Genomic DNA, 17210 nt, shown 5'->3' on the forward strand with positions numbered 1-17210 from the left:
GCTACCAAGTGAGTTCCAGGAAAAGGCGCAAAGCTACACAGAGAAACCCTGTCTCGAGAAAGAAAAAAAAAGATTCAGTTAACCTTTATGATTTCTGTTTCATTATGTTTTTGATCTGGCAATTGTTTACTGTGTTGCCACTATTTTAAAGCTTTAAATACATTTTTAAAAATTCATCCAATATTTTAAGTTAGTTTGTAGCTAGAAGTTTGTCCAAAGTAATATCTCCTGACATAATATATGAAAGGAAACTCTTGCTGTGATTTAAGCTTGTGTAAACTTTTATAGATCACAGTAAATGTGGTCCTTCTGTAGTGATGTGTTGATTTTGAATCAATATTGATATTTGTTCAACTTTCAATGTCCGGAATGTGACTAACGTTTCATAATTGCTTTAACCATGTGGCCCATTTGTTTTAGTATAGTTAGTGACTAGTGCAATTATATGAACTGTGTATATTTATTCCTTATCTTATCATAGCAAAATTATGATATTATAGCTACTGTTTCCCTTCATCTGCATTTCATGGACTCCATAGCCACCCTAGGATTCTAAAGTGTAGGATAGTATTGTAAACCTAGACTTATCTATTTTATCTTTAAGTATAGTCTGTATGTATTAAGAAAGATAAATAACTCATCAGATTATCTAAGCCAGGCATAGAGAGAATAAGGGATTTTCTTGAGGTGTCATGTGTGGTAAATTTGGCTGTCCTTGTTCTCTTCTGAGTATCTTATCTCCTGGTTCTGTTAGCTTATAGTGTACTCACTGGTGCCCTGTTCTCTAGTGCTTGAAGGAAAACTCAAATGCAGGATCTAAAGATGTTTTCCAAATTGTTAACAAAGCTTGGTTTTTCATTTCCTTCAGCTGATAGAAGGTGTACTTTGTTTCTGGCATGACAATTAATGTGTCTCTGAAATATAATTAAGCACATAAATTTTGTTCAGTTGGCACTTTTGAACTTTGCATGTTAAAAGAAATACCATAGCACATACACAGAGAGTATATACTGTGCACAGTATACAAGAGTATATATTATGCTTGTTTTTAAATGTGATTTTTATCCATAATTTGGACTATTGTCTTAATGATCTAGATTAGTTTAACCAAAACCACAGGTTTTGCTTGATACAGCCTTAGGATACGTTTGATCTTTAAGGAAGAAATGTTAACTTGATGAATGCTGTTTTGTCATTTTTTTTAACTTTCTTAGGTCTTTGACATTTTGAATTCGGCTGAATTAATTTGTCTCATGCGACACATTTTGATACCCGAGAACATTATTGTTGAATGCATGGTTGCTACAATTCCCAATAGCAAGAGCGCGACCCTCTGGTTGGGCTGTGGGAACACTGAGAAAGGACAGCTCTCATTCTTCGACTTAAACACAGAAAGATACAGCTATGAGGTAAATATGAATTCTCTTTAATATATCACACACACACACACACACACACACACACACACACACACACACACACACATACACACACACACATCATGTCAGTATCTCTGGAAACAGAGCCAGAAACAGCCATCTTATTAGTACGAATTAAAGAGTGACAAGCTTGGCAGAAAATAAAGGAAGCTGAAACAGAATAAATAGCTTAGAATAAAAGATGTGGTTCCTAAGGAAGCAGAACCTGGGTCTCTTCTCTCAAGGGCTCTGGAGTGTGACCAGCACTGTGGAGTGTCCACATATAAAAGGCCAGACATTCAAGTATCCACATACAAGTGCCTGGCTATCATCAGGTGTCAGGTTGTCATCAGGTGCCCTTACACCAAGGCCAGGTGTTCATTGAGTATCTACACAAAGGGCCTGGTGGCTTTTGGGTGTCTGTCTACACAATAGGGGTTATATGGTCATTAAGGGCTACACACTAGGGGTTAGACAGTCATCATGTGTCTACGTGTAAGGTGAGACATTCATTCTCCAATGTCAGTTAGAAATTAGCAGCTGTCTGCTTAGAAGTGGGACTGTGTAATCATACTTCTTTGGGTCTGTTGGCAGTCAACACTCCCAGTAGTAGGGAAATGAGCAAAAGAGATCTGCATATGACTCTTACTAGATAGATCAATAGACTGGCAAACAGATAAATTTATAGAGTTAAAAAATAACTTGATACTTTGACTATTGCCTTGAAATATTTCACCAGAACTTATACTCAAGATTAAAGAACTCTTTCCTATGATCTTGATGAAGTAAGAATTATTTGGAAAAATGATTTTCAATTTTTAATTTCAGATTCAGGTACATTCTGCAACTAGGTATGCAAAAATCTTTACCTTCTATTATTGAAAAGTGAATAAAATTGGCATTGATTGTAAAAGTAAGTGCACAAAGGTAGCCAGATTTAAGTACATTGATGTAGCTCAAATTCTAATTGGTTTTAATAACTAAAACCAGGAGTCAGATATAAGGGTAAATGCTGAAAGATCAGAGAAGTGAAGGAGCCAGCCACTAGAGAGACTTCTTACCTTCATTGAATCCTCAGGTCAAAGGGGGCAGAGCTCCTGTCTCTTCCTGCCTTATATTCTTCTCTCCACCCAGCCATATCACTTCCTGTCTCCACCTCCCTAGTGCTAGGATTAAAGGCCTATGCCTCCCAAGTACTGGGATCAAAGGCATAAGATCCCAAGTGCTGGGATTAAAGGCATGAGCCTCCACTGCCTGGCTCTGTTTCTCTTTTGGACTGGATCAATCCTGTGTAGCCCAGGGTGGCCTTGAACTCCCGATCTTCCTGCTTCCTCCCAAGTGCTGGGATTAAAGGTGTATACCACCACTGCCTGGCTTATATGGTTAACTAGTGGCTAGCTCTGCCCTCTGATCTTCAGGCAAGCTTTATTTGTTAGAGAACAAACAAAATATCACCATATATTGATAACAGGATATTGTCATTCTATACAAGATCTGGTAACTTAAAGTAAGATCATGTCGCCTAGATTTTACTTCTTTTCTTAACAGGAAGTTACTGATAGTAGAATACTGTGCTTGGCTTTGGTGCATCTTCCTGATGAGAAAGAGAGCTGGATTGTGTGTGGCACACAATCTGGGGATCTCCTGGTCATCAATGCTGAAGATGAGACAAAGAGGCACACCCTTGAAAAGATGACTGACTCCATTACTTGTTTGTATTGCAATTCCTTTGCCAAGCAGAGGTAGGGTTGTCAATTAATTGAAGGAAATTATATTCATTTCAGGTGCTATCAGAGTAGGAGAAAGATATCAAACTCAGTTCCACTGAAACACTGGTGGGAGAGCTTTAGGCAGAGGGATGGGTGACTGTTGTAGAAAATATTGAAGGGTACCATGGGCGGTGGCAGGGCACTCAGGGTGAATCCACCCTCTGTTGTTGCTAATGTTCCTGACTGAAGGTAGGTCCCTACCCTCTCCCAGTGACTGGTAAATAGATATGTATCTTTGTTGTTGATTGTACGTTAAAAAGATGGGAAAGGCTTTCTGGAGCTGAAAAATGGACACAAGGCAGGGTAGGTACTTCTGCTTCCAAAGAAGCCGAGGTCGACTGTGGGTTGCAAGGATCACACAGGCAGTGAGTGCTTCAAGGAGGGGAAGCTGAAGGGGTACCAGAAAGGTCCCTGTCTCAGGTTTAGTCAAGATGGGAGAATTTAAAAGCCAGGTTACTCAAAACAATGTTATTTTGTAACAATTTTCGACATTTTTCCTTTCAGCAAGCAAAGTAATTTTCTTTTGGTGGGAACTGCTGATGGTAATTTAATGATATTTGAAGATAAGACTATTAAGGTAAATGTTGAATGCATTTTTATATAAAAGTGTATTTTTAAAGACTTGGTTTTACGTATCTCTCCCCCTATGTAATTATCAGATCCCTGGCAACAAGCATCATACATTGCACCTGCTATCTATTTATTGCTCCATGAATTTTAGCCTATAATAGATCCTTGAAGAAGAAAACTTGCTCGAGTAAATAACTTGCATGAATGAACTGAAGGCAACAAGAAGTGAAATCTTTTTTGAAATGATAAAAATGGAGATAATTCAATCTGTATGAATGAAGTAGATCTCTCTTAGAAAAGCATTCCAGGAAAAAAACAGACACTGAAGTTTGCCGTGCTGGGTAGCAACTGGAGACATAGCCCAGTAGAGAACACAGTGAACATTCAGGATGCCTTGGGTTCATTTCCCCAGCCTGACTCCCCGCCCTTCCTCTTCTGTCCTCCCCCCTCCCACATGAAAAAACATCTGGCATGCTATTGATGTGTTCTTCAGCACTGAAGATACCATTCAACCTCCTGTTCTTGAGACTCACTTAGTCATTACAGACTCTACTCCTTCAGCAATTCATCATGGTTCTATCTACTCAATCAGCTCCCTTCCACCTCTTGACACTTAATTTTTAGTATCTAAAACAGTAGTTCTCAACCTGTGGGTCACGACCCACTTGGGGTCCTATATCAGATTTCCTTCATATCAGACATTTATATTATGATTTGTAACAGTAGCAAAATTAAAGTTATGAAGTAGCAATGAAATAATTTTGTGGCTGGGGGGTCACCATACCACAAGGAACTGTATTAAAGGGTCACAGCATTAGTAAGACTGAGGACCACTGATCCAAAGAAAAATAGAAGCAGATCTGGTGAGCAGGCGGTTTTCCTGAACAATCTTTGCACAGGGAAGAGGTTGGTCATGAGGATTACAACTTGAATGGCAGTTTAACTGAACCCCGTCTTGGTAGAAACTTTGAAAAGTGTGTCTTGTCTCAATTCCTATTTTAATATCATTGATCATTTAAGTGGAAAGCACTTGTGTAAAGTGAAAATTTGCCCAGCACCACATCGTGCACTTCATCTGTTCTCTTTATAGTGTAAAGGAGCTGCCCCCTTGAAGACACTACACATAGGTGATGTCAGTACCCCCCTGATGTGCTTGAGTGTGTCCATGAATTCATCGGAAAGACATATCACATGGGGAGGATGTGGCACAAAGATCTTCTCCTTTTCCAATGATTTCACCATTCAGAAACTCATTGAGACAAGAACCAACCAACTGTAAGTTATTTTTATTTTCTATAACCAATTTATCATTCATTCATATTTTTTTCTTTAGAATCATATTAAAAAATCATAGACAACATTGATACTAAATGTCATTTGAAATGCAATATTTGCCTATTTTAAGATGAAATATGCTTAATAGAAAATTTAACAAATTATAGCTATTGTAGTAGCATTAGAATATTAGTTAATTATTGCTAAATTTAGAAATTTGCAATTAGGAGGCAATCAATGACTTTTTAACTAAAGCTGTGGGTTTTATATACAATTATTTACAGTTATTTTAATTATTTATTATAAAGAACTTAGATGTTTAAGGATAATGATTTCTAGATTTAATAATTGGTTATCAAAATTATGACCAAGTTAGTGACATGTTTTAAGCAAGAATAAAAACATATATGCCTTGAACTAGTATATTGTTCAAATTTTTAAATTTTTATGTTTTTAATCTGTTCTTTGATAATTTTATGCATGTATAAAGTACATTCTGATTACTGCCACCCCATGCTTTCAAATCTTTCTCCTACCTCTATTAATTTCCTATCAAATATTTATCTATCTATCTATCTATCTATCTATCTATCTATCTATCTATCTATCTCTCTATCTCTCTATCTCTCTATGTATCTATCTTTCTATGTATCTACGTATCTATGTATCTATCTATGTATCTATGTATGTATGTATGTATGTATGTATGTATGTATGTATGTATCTATCTATCTATCTATCTATCTATCTATCTATCTATCTATCTATCTATCTATCTATCCACTGAGTTTAACCAGCATCATTTGTGTACCATGGGATTCTGAGAATAAGTGATGGTTGAGTTCTCAAAGCTAAACAAGGCATTTACACCTCAGGGGTCATAGTTGAAGAGGGAGTAGAAAGGATGTAAAAGCTGGAAGGTAGGTAGAAGGACTATGAAATGCTGGTCTCTGAGCCAGACTGAGTTCATCAACAGTTTACCTTGGATGGGCGGGGGGGGGGGGGGGCGTGGCCCATAGGACCCTTCTCCTACTCACTAACTATGGGTTACTGCTGGATTCTTTGGGACGTCAGTCATTGTCTGCAGCTGAGTACCCCTAAGTTATCCAGCAGGATCCAGTGAAGAGTTTCCATTTTTAAGTTGGATTTTAACCAAATCTGTTTTTTCTTTTTGTTTTCCTCAGTAACAGGTAGGGTAGGATGGAGGCAAAAGTCAAAACTGCAAGTCAGGTATTGCCTCTGCAGTGTATTGGTTTTGTTAATTTGGACAATAACCTATCAGTATCCATTTCACTCTTACTTGAATATTGTCCAATTCTTCATCCCAAAGGCATTTTTAGAAGGTTAAATAAAATTAGTGTTAGGATATTAGCGTAATGTTTAGTACTTAAGAGCTCTCAAATACATTAACTGATTGTGATAGCTCCAGCTCTTGGTCACCAGTCTCTCCTTCAGATGGCTTGCTAGAATTTTGCATGTCTGTCTGGTTTTTCAGTATTGAGGCTTGGGCTGACTCTTGACTGCCTTGTCCTTTGCTCTCACAGTGACTTGGCTTTCCCAGTCGTTCTATAAACCCTTGAACTTCTCTACTGCTGCCATGGCCCAGGATGTCTATGGTCCTGTTAACAGTAACAGGTTTCTATGCAGTTCTCAGTTTCTGGCCAGACTTGGTCCTCCAGTCTGTCTCCACGTTGAAAACAGAACCCTTGAGAATGGGAGCCAGATTCTGTCTCTGAAAAGTATTCAGAGGCTTCCCGTTGTGCCCTCTTCATAGTAGGGTGTAGCTCGGCTCCCTAGATTCACAGTTTACAGCTGTCTGTGCACTGTGGTTAAACTGGACTCACCTCCATTCTTGAAGACAGCATTCCCTACTCATCCCTAGACTTTCCATATGTTTGGTCTCCATCTGTATCCCAGCTGAGCTCTTGCTCTGTCTGCTTCAGTCCACGTGCCCCTCCTACATGACCTGCTGCTACATGTGTAAGTTAGCGGTCTTCTGTTCGTGCTTTCGTCATTCCTGGCATTTTTTTTCTTCACAGCAGCTACCCTATTGTTCTTGATATCTTAATCCTACTGTTCACAGTGATTCTCCGTAATCTGTTCTGCAGCTAAGTCAATCTCATGCCCAGGCTATGCTTTGTATCTATGAAATCAGGACCACTAAGAGGATTCTGGCTTTGGTTTCATGCTTTATTTTGTAAAGCTATGTGATCATTCTAAAATACAATCAGCATTAAGATGTACTACAGTACATTACAAGGCAATATGGATGAGGGCTATTTTTGCTGTATTTACAGATATTTCGATAGCCTCCTTTTTTTAAAAATTTTCACTTTTATACAACCTTACAATCCTTAAATATTTTAGAAGCAGAGATATCCAACTATTTATAGAGCATTTGATACCATCATGGGTATGTATTAGTACCTTTTATGGATGCTTTCTTGGAAAATACCCATGAAGTTTAAGCCTCACTCATTTTCCCAGAGAGATGAAGAATCATCATTATGAGCAAAGGGAAAGAGTTTACTTGTTCTAAAAGAGTGTTAACTGCTGTTCTGGCCTTTATCCACCACACTTAGGTCAGAGGATAGCCTCACGATCAAGACCCTTTTAGTTAGTGCTGCATTCACTAAGTAGAAGGCATGTTTAGTAATGAAAAACATCTGCTTTTAGAGCCTATAGGACTTGTTTTGTGTTTTGATACTGCAACATACCAATCATGTGGCCTGAGGTAAATTATTTACCCTTTGCAGGACTCTGTTGTTGTATTTCTAGTCATTGGGATTTATCCATTTTTATAAATTTATTTTTATTTATTGTGATATTACAGAACATGGGGCCTTGTGAATGCTAGGCAATGTCTCTATCACTAAATTACGTCTGTAGGTCTGTACATTTATGGTTAAGGGTTAAGAAAGACACCATGCAAAACAGTTTTATAATTCTAAAACCCTGTGTAAATGTTCGTGCTCATGGAACTATTTTATTAGATACAGCAAACACCACGGCAAAACCACTGAAGACAATGGTTCTGGCACGAGAGGATATTTTCATCTTTTTTAAAGAATAGGAGAATATGGAGGGAGAAAACCTTGCCTATTGTAAGAAATGTGGATGGTTGTTAAATTCCCACGACATTTTTTATATAGTCTTCCCTAGTTGATTGCAAATTTGAAGTTTTTCACCTTTTTTCTGGCTGTTCCCTTCGCCCTGATGGTTCTTTCTTTGTTGATTCATCCTTCTGTTGGCTTACTTAACAAATTGCCTAACACAGCAAAAATACTGTGTATGACAAAGAAGCTGTGTATGACAATGCTGTGCTGAGCTCTGGGCAGATAGGAAAGATGTGGTGTTTGTTTTTAGGAAGTTATATTGACAGTCTAGTGTGAGGGCCACATTAATAAATAAGACTTCAATCAGTACTACAACAGCTAAACCAGTGCAGGGAAAGGGAACAGCTGGCCAATGCTTTCCTAGAGGTCAGGGAAGAATTCCAGAAAAGCTGACATTTTGGTGAAACCTCAAAAGTGATCCTGGACCTTCCATGCAGATGGAGCCTACAGTCTCCAATCTGTTCGTGAGCGACATATGGCACTAATGTCTAAGGTTAGAAGAGAAATGTTTGAAAACGCATACTATTTTCAAAGAGGATAAATAACAAATTTCTGAATCTTAAAGCTCTGGAAATACTGTACTCACTTGAATCTATATGGACGGTTTTTCTTCATATTTGATTGACTTACGTTTATAAATCTAGGGGTTTCTTTTATGTTTGGAGACATTGCCACTATAATTTATTTCCACATCATTTTAAATTCTAGGTACAAATGACTAATTTTCAGTTTTCCAAACACTTATGACAACAACGATTGTGTTGAAATGTCTAAAACTTACCGATACTATATTTCTTTTAGAATTTAAGAGATAGTATAAAATTCCACATGGAATCACATAGATCTAAAATTTAAAATCAACCCAGAAATGAACATGAGGTGTAGCAGTCTTTATTCTATAATTGTGTACAGCCAGCATCAGTTAATCAAAGAGCAAAGTTATTCAAAATGGTTAAGAGAGGATATGTGATAATTATAATAACGCAGCTTGTTTGATTTTGAAAATAGTGTTAACTTTATATATATTGTTTCACTTTTCTCCCCACCTAGGTTTTCTTATGCAGCTTTCAGCGATTCTAACATCATAGCAGTGGCAGTAGACACGGTTCTCTACATTGCCAAGAAAAACAGCCCTGTGGTAGAGGTGTGGGACAAGAAAACAGAAAAGCTCTGTGAATTAATCGACTGTGTGCACTTCTTAAAGTAAGTGCATTGGTTACTTTGCCCCTGTTTTTGTAAGTCAGAGTGAAGACAAAGGGACTGTGGCTTCTTTTTCTTCACTCTGGTCCTCAGGGAGAATTTTTCAAAACAGAAAATATTAGAGAGACTTGTTAATTCCTTATTAGCATGTCCTTTAGTAGAATTCACACTTAGTTTTGGAAAAATAGAAGGGCAGGGATTGAACACTATTATCTCTTCATGAAATTATATATAGAATAACCTCTAATGGAAAGATAAGCTGTGGTCAGGACATAATATAGGAGAAAAGAATAAATAAAAGTAAAAAAAAAATTAAATGCAAAAATACCACATTCAGTGCCGCCTAGAGATCAATGACACAGTATCCAATAGTATGACTTATAATTAAATTATAGGTGCAAGGATACTGCACTATAAAGAAAAAAAAACACAAAATGATCGAGGATGCGGAGGGAGGGACTTAGAGGGAGGAACGGGATGCAGACTGAGAGCACGCAGGTTGGCAGGCGTGGGCCAAACACCAGTGTAGAGAAGCAGAATCAGTGCCAAACTCATGTCCACTCCCTTCACTCTGCCTTATTCTCGTCTGACTTATTAATTTTTGTATTCTGGAGAATGCGAGAGAGGACACATTATATCCCTGAAACAAGACTCACAGTTCATGAGTCACTTTCAAAGCTTTCCCTCTGGACTTTGAGGAGACAAGTTCAGAGGGGTGTCAGTTCTGCCTGGTAGAATCCATTAGTTATTGAAGGTAAAAAATTTCAGTGATTTTATATATATATATATATATTCAAAATTTTAGTAAAATGATTTTTCTTTTGTAAATTTTGGACTTCATAGAAAGCATTAAAACTAACTCTTTTATATTACTACTGGGAAAATTCATTATATTTTCACTAGAGCATATGTTTATAAAAAATGAATATCCATCTCATTCATTTAAGAATTTCTTAAAATTGAAAGATTTTCATAACGGTTCTCATCTCTGAGAACTTGTGCTTTGAGTAAAGAAATGTGCTTCCAGGCATTCTGTGTTAAATAATTTAGCTGTTCATGCTTTAATGGTACTCAAATCATGCAACCAGCCCTCCATTTTCTCAGGTTTTACTTCCAACACGGAACCCTGATGCTTGCATGGTTACTGAGTATGTATGTGCGGGCTCCATCCCTGATATTATTCCATAAACAACACAGCATAATAGTTATTCACACAGCATTTACATTACATAGGTTTGATGAGTCACTTACTGATCATTTAAAGTTTGAGGGAGGATGTATGTAAGTTTCATGAAAATGCTGTATTGTTTTAAATAAAGAATTGGAATACCTGTGATTTTGGTCACTAAAGCTGGGTCCTGGAACCTGTGTCCAGAACACCAAGACATGGCTTCATTGCCATCTTTATGGTTTAAAATGTTAGCACGCTGTGCATGTGTAGGCAAATCTACTAAACCTCTTAAGTGCTGATAAAATGGAATAAATACATTCTGTATGATTTAGGGAGATGATGGTAAACAAGGAATCGAAACACAAGCTATGCTACTCTGGAAGGGTGAAAGCTCTCTGCCTGCAGAAGAACACAGCTCTCTGGATAGGAACTGGAGGAGGCCACATTTTACTCCTGGATCTTTCCACTCGACGAGTGATACGCACCATTCACAACTTCTGTGATTCTGTGAGAGCCCTGGCCATGGCACAGTTAGGCAAGTTTCTTTCCTTTAGATACGTCCATATCCTTTATGATGATAAATATGCCATTTTAAAAAATAAATTCATGTCTTTAATGAGACTTTCTGGTGCCATTTGTAGTGCTTTAGAGGGTCACACAATGAAGGCAGACTGGGACCACCTCTGAATTGGGCCAGTTAACACTGGAGGGGCTGGATGCTTTCATTCAGTCTCATCAGAGGGGTGGGCAACTTCAGATGAGCTATCTTAGGCTCTTCAGAGGTTTTTCCTTTATATCTAAGGCAAAATGAAAAGTGTACACTGTGTATATTTCACTTTTCATCAAATAAGTCAAACAAATGTTTGTTTAGAGCTTAGTCTACGTTTTCCACCCATGTTAGACTCCTGCTTGGGTTTTATTCTTTAAATAAATTTATATTCTAAGAGCAATGCACAGTGAGCTCTGCAGTCCACAGGTTTTGATAACGTTAAAGTTTCATCCAAGCCTTTGTTTATATTCTTGTTCCTATTCCCCCCTCATGTGAATAAAATAGGATACCATGCGGAATACATTTTTCACAAAGGGATTTTTCATTATCTTCTTTTGATGAATAATTTCATTGAGAAAACACAAAATTGCCCCATGTGGGCAAACCCAATGACAAAGTATTACAGTAGGCTTCAGTTCTCCAAGAGAAGAGTTCTTGGGATTTTAGGAAATGGAAATCAAAGCACTTGTCCTATGGGGAATGGATTTGGTACCAATAGGAGTTTTCCCTGCTCCTTGTGAACTTTCCATCTGTGGATATCAGAGCTGCACACACAAGGCAAAATGAGGTGTGTTTTGGGGATTGTTAACTGTAATATATGTGTTCAATTGGAGGGGGGAGCGATCTTAGGGACCTGTATCTACCAACTGTGTTAAATTCTCAACTTTGGTTTGTATGTACTTTTGGGATCTAAGTGGTTGGTTTATGGCTGAATTTGTAGTCAGTGCAGTAGATCATGATTTGATCTTGAAGTCAAGCTGAGTTGAAACACACACTGCCTACTAGTGCTTCTGTTACCGGTCTGCATCCATGATGGAACTTTTTCCCTTTTAGTTCTTCCTGAATCAGGAGGTGTGGAGTCTCTCACAGGGCTCAGTCCTGCCTAAAGCATTTGCACATGTGGTTCCTTCTCAGCGTAATCAGTTACATCAGTCTGTCAAGGTCTTGCTTTTTGATGCAGTAGCTCATGTATTAAAATTCAAAGAGGCTGGGAATGATTTAAGTTGACTTCTTTCTTTTGGCTTTTGAAAGCCATCACTGATGTAACATTGGACTGTTATCATTTTTCCCCATTAATGACTGCATCTTTATTAGAGCATAAACTCCATGCAGATTGGGTGGGTCTATGTGTTCTCATTCAGACCATATTCTTAGGACCTTTCCAAAGGCCCAATATGTACAACACTTTTCCATGTACAACTGCCAAGAACTTAGCAGATGACTCGAGAGCGACATGTGAGTCTATAGGTTGTCACTGATTCTGTTCACCTTGCTTTCAAGGTGCCTCATGTTTGTGCCTCAATTTGGCTAATGCACTTTCCAGGCCTCCTCTCATCTAATGTTGTAACTCTAGGGAAGAATTGGGTGTAAATATCAAACCTATTATGTAAAAAAAGATAAACAGTTTCTTCACATTCATATAATTATCATAGGTTGTTTTTTTAAAATTGCTGATCTGTTGGAGAGGTTTTTATATAACTGAAGTTTGTCCCAACAAATAGCAGTGTGAACTCAGGTCCAGTATATTTGTATTTAAGATGTGGACAGCTGAATTTTTTTTCAGTTGAATGTAATATATTATTTTAACAGAAAATTTCTGTGTTTTTTTTTTTGTAAAGGAAGCCTTAAAAATGTCATGCTGGTTTTGGGGTACAAGCGGAAGAGTACAGAGGATACTCAAGAGCAAAAAGGTAACATTAACATCATGCTCTGTGCTCAGAGGCATGTGGTGTGAGGTGGCAGAACACTGTGCATTGTGAGCTGAGAGCTCCTGGAATACATTCTACATTCAGCAATGTCTTCTTAAAACCTTTATTACCTTTATTTAGTTTGTGTGTGTGTGTGTGTGTGTGTGTGTGTGTGTGTGTGTACATGTGTATTTGTGTGTTTATATGTGTGTTCCTGTGTGTATTATGTATTTGGGTACATACACGTTACAGTGCATGCTTGAAGGTCAGAGGACAACATGAAGGAGTTGGCTCCATTCGTCCACCCTGTGGGTCCCAGAGTTCAGACTCAGATCTACAGTCTTCACCACAAATACCCTCAGCTGATGAGCCATCTCATTGGCTCTCACCAGCAACTTCAATTTGAGCTTTAAAGTGCAAATAACTCAGACATTTTCAAAGTTAACATTTATGAACTTGAGAGTGCTAATGTTTTTTTTTTTCCAGAAGTTGTGGAGATAACAGCTGCTGTAAAGTGAGAACTCAATCGAGGTTAAATTAAGGGCAATATTTTTCTTTACAAGTTATCTTCATAGCGATATCTCCATGTTGCCCAATACTAAACAATATTTGAAGTAACTGTGTTTCAGTAAATGAAATTGTAGGTTGTAAAATGCTCTTCTTGGAACTTAGGAGCGTCTTAATCAATGTGTGATTAGTATTTCCAAGGGAAACTTTTTTTTATAATAGCAATAACAGTACATTCTATAGGCTGAATTTATGTTTATACATTTGTTCAGAACAAATCAATATAAATTAATAAAAATGTTTCATAGTAGATCTTTGAAATATAATTTCTTTTATTTCCTTACAGAGATACAGTCTTGCTTGTCTATTTGGGACATCAATCTTCCACATGAAGTACAAAATTTAGAAAAACACATTGAAGTAAGAGCAGAATTAGCTGATAAGATGAGAAGAACATCTGTTGAATAGGAAGACACCAGACATCCTTGCCATTGGATTGTAAAATTGTCCCCTTGTTTTTAAAGTATATTCTTAAAATGTTTACATTGAAAAGTGTATGTCTATCCTTTGAAAAGCTCATGTGTATATGAAGGAATGTATATGTTTTATGTTTAATTTAATATATGTAAAATATTTATCAGCAAACATATGTTTTAAAGAACTATTTAATTCAGTACTATATTTTCTATATGCTTTAACCAGTTTGATGGGATGATCAACAGAAATCTACAAAGCATTTAATTTCAGTATTTATACTAAAATTTATAAAGCAGTCATGTTTGTTTTGCTATGCATTATAAAGATAAAAATCTATTTTAAACTGTTGCTTAAGATGTGGATGTTGCTTGTTTACTATCTGTGGATTCTGCAAAGTAAAATAAAAAATATTTGGGCAGCTTTCCCTGTAATAAATTATTTTATATCTTGTTTTTAAGTACATTATATGGTGATATTTTATTTGTACTAAGATGTGATTTGTATGTTAATAAATAAAGTTGCCTGGGGGTCAGAGCTATTAGCAAGCCATAGCAAAAGCTGGGCAGTGGTGGTGCACACCTTTAATCCCAGCATTTGATAGGCAGAGCTAGGTAGATCTCTGTGTGTTCAAGGATACAGCCAGCATTGGAGACACATGCCTTTAATCTCAATACCAACCATAGAAGACCTGGAGGTCTGGACAGACAGGCAGTGACTAGGAGGTCATGTGGTTGGGTTTACAACCAATGAGAAGGCAGAACAGAAACTATAAAAAAGACAGACACATAGGAAGTAGTTCTCTTTCGGAGAGGTAGGACAACAGCGACAGTGAAGGGTAAGGTTTTTAGCTTTTAGCTATTGCTCTGACCTCTTGGCTTTCATCTTTGTATTGGCTCTGCGTTTCTTATTTAATAAGATGGTTGGTTACATCTACAACATTATCATCATAATTTTAAATTGTCAGAATTTTCACTAATAAAGATTTTTGCTGGGACAGGAATTATCGTGGGTTTGATGCAATCTTCAACTAACACAATTTCAGCTAAAAGAGAATTCCATTAAAACTGTCAGGAATGTGCAACACAGTTTGTGAGGAAAGGCCTCGTGTCTAAGACCTAAAAGAAAACTTTATGAAAACTGACAAAAAGGAGACATGATGTAAACACAGAGGCCTCGTGTCTGAGAACGACAGTCTCTCTCTTTTTCTATTTCATCTTTAAATGTGGATACCCTAAATTTATATTATTAGTGGAAACACAGTGCTTATTTCTTCATGTGGTATACTTCATTTTATCATTTCAAGCTACTCCCCATAAACAGAATTAGCCAGAATTTTAGGTATGAATACTTTAAAATTCTTTCCATTAAGGTTAACAAAGTTCTTAACCTGCAAAGAATTTCTACTCTTCATGGTGACATACTAACTTCATTATATCATTAACAACAGAAATTCAGTCATGATGAATTTATCCATGATGAGACTCAATCCTGTGATAATTTCTCTCATTGAGCAAAGGCCTTGTGTCCAAGACCTTTTTGAAAATTTATGATCACTGTCTAAAAGGAGACATGACGTGAACACGGACAGAGATGTCCGAGAATGACAGTTTCTCTGTCTTGTTCTACTCCATCTTTAAATGTGGATACCCTAAGATTTATATAATTAGCGAAAATATCACGCTCACTTCTTCATGTGATCTATTTTTCTTTGGTATGTGCATTTTTTTTAAACCAGGAAGCTGCAAAAATTATGTAGAAGAACATGTAGAATCATATGCAATCATGAAATAGTGCTACTTCTCACAGATAAATCTCTGCCCATCTCATGTGGAGCTTTGTGTTCAGGCATGTGTGGGCAATACATGTAGGAAGGTGCAAACAGAGCTTTTTCTTGGGGATTTAGGAGCCAGTTAAATTCCATTTTCTATAACACAAATAGTTACTCAAATACTAAAACAAAGATAGTATTTTTCAAGGGACCAATGTAGATTTAAAAGAAAACTGCTAATCATTACCAAAACATTAAAAAATTAAAACTTAACTAATAGGAAATGCTTTAGTTTTCATGTAGAAATTTTGAATTAAAAAAATGAAAACCAGTCTCTCTGAAGCTATTTCTGGCCAACACTACACTGACTGTGCATAAACTACTTTATAGCCAAAAGCTGGGAGTGGGAAGATAAGAGTGTTTGCCTTCTACCTGAAACCCAAAACTCACATAAAAATGCTGGACATAGTGTCACATGCTTGTGATCCCAGGACTACTGATGGGAATGTAGATGGGTTCCTGTGGTTCACTCACTTCCCAGTCTAACCTACTCAGTGAGCTCCAGGCCAAGGAGCAATCCCATCTCCAAAAAACAGAATTGTGCTTGAGGAACGAAACCTAAGATTGGCCTCTGGCCTTCACACACACACACACACACACAGAGAGAGAGAGAGAGAGAGAGAGAGAGAGAGAGAGAGAGAGAGAGAGAGAGAGAGAGAGCCAATTCTTTTTCATGAGCAAAGTTAAACATATCAATGTTCAACCTAAGTAATAAGAAAGATGGTAAACTTCTCTGCATTCAAAGTGAACATACAAGTGGTCAGATATTAAAGAGAAAATTGGTACTTAGCTTCTTTACATAGCCATCACTTTGACAGTTGTGGAGAAAGAGACAGCTCCATATATTTTACCTTACTAGCCTGAATTCTTCTAGGTTTTTAAGGACTTCAACGCAAGCCAAAGAAATGGGAGTTCATGACTCCAATACTGAAAAGAATTTTTGGCATAGCTGCTATGATGATACAGAGCTTGGGAGTTTATTAATGACATTTTAATACAGGTTTAAGCATGCAGATGAGAAAAGGAGCATTCAGAAGAATCAAGACACATCCAAGTAGGGATTTGTACTTCCAAGAGGGATGAGGGAAGAGTAAGATACAACCAAGTGTGAGTCCTGCCTACTCAAGAGACAGTAAGCAATTAATTGTCTTAACATTCACCATCTTTACCCTTTCAGTGACTCTCAAGTTACAGCTCAAAGATTGCTAAGAAACCTTTTTGTTTGTTTCTTGTTCTTGTTCTTTCTTCTTGTTCTTGTTCTTTCTTCTTGTTCTTGTTCTTGTTCTTCTTGTTCTTGTTCTTCTTGTTCTTGTTCTTGTTCTTCCTCCTCCTCCTCCTCCACCTCTTCCCCCCTCCTCTTCTCCTTCCTCCTTCTCCTCTCTTTTTTGACAGGAAAGAGATGTGAAGAGCCCCAGAGATGCT

At 37.3% G+C, this 17210-nt stretch overlaps 1 protein-coding gene across 2 annotated transcripts in view; it reads left to right on the top strand.

Moving 5' to 3' along the window:
* The window catches only part of Lrrk2 (leucine rich repeat kinase 2), a 145927-nt gene extending 131073 nt beyond the window's left edge, over positions 1-14854 (top strand). The window contains exons 44-51 of one of the 2 annotated variants that reach the window (XM_076556638.1): positions 1215-1409; positions 2967-3160; positions 3692-3764; positions 4848-5032; positions 9199-9351; positions 10852-11058; positions 12912-12979; positions 13830-14395. In XM_076556638.1, coding sequence (XP_076412753.1) covers positions 1215-1409; positions 2967-3160; positions 3692-3764; positions 4848-5032; positions 9199-9351; positions 10852-11058; positions 12912-12979; positions 13830-13951 — 1197 coding nt within the window. In that variant the 3' untranslated portion in view covers positions 13952-14395. Of the gene's footprint in view, positions 1-1214; positions 1410-2966; positions 3161-3691; positions 3765-4847; positions 5033-9198; positions 9352-10851; positions 11059-12907; positions 12980-13829 lie in introns of both variants that reach the window. The other variant, XM_042264518.2, reaches the window with a different exon arrangement.
* Positions 14855-17210: the final 2356 nt, after the last annotated feature.

This window comes from Peromyscus maniculatus, chromosome 20 (genome assembly GCF_049852395.1).
Source record: "Peromyscus maniculatus bairdii isolate BWxNUB_F1_BW_parent chromosome 20, HU_Pman_BW_mat_3.1, whole genome shotgun sequence".
Lineage (NCBI taxonomy): Eukaryota > Metazoa > Chordata > Mammalia > Rodentia > Cricetidae > Peromyscus > Peromyscus maniculatus.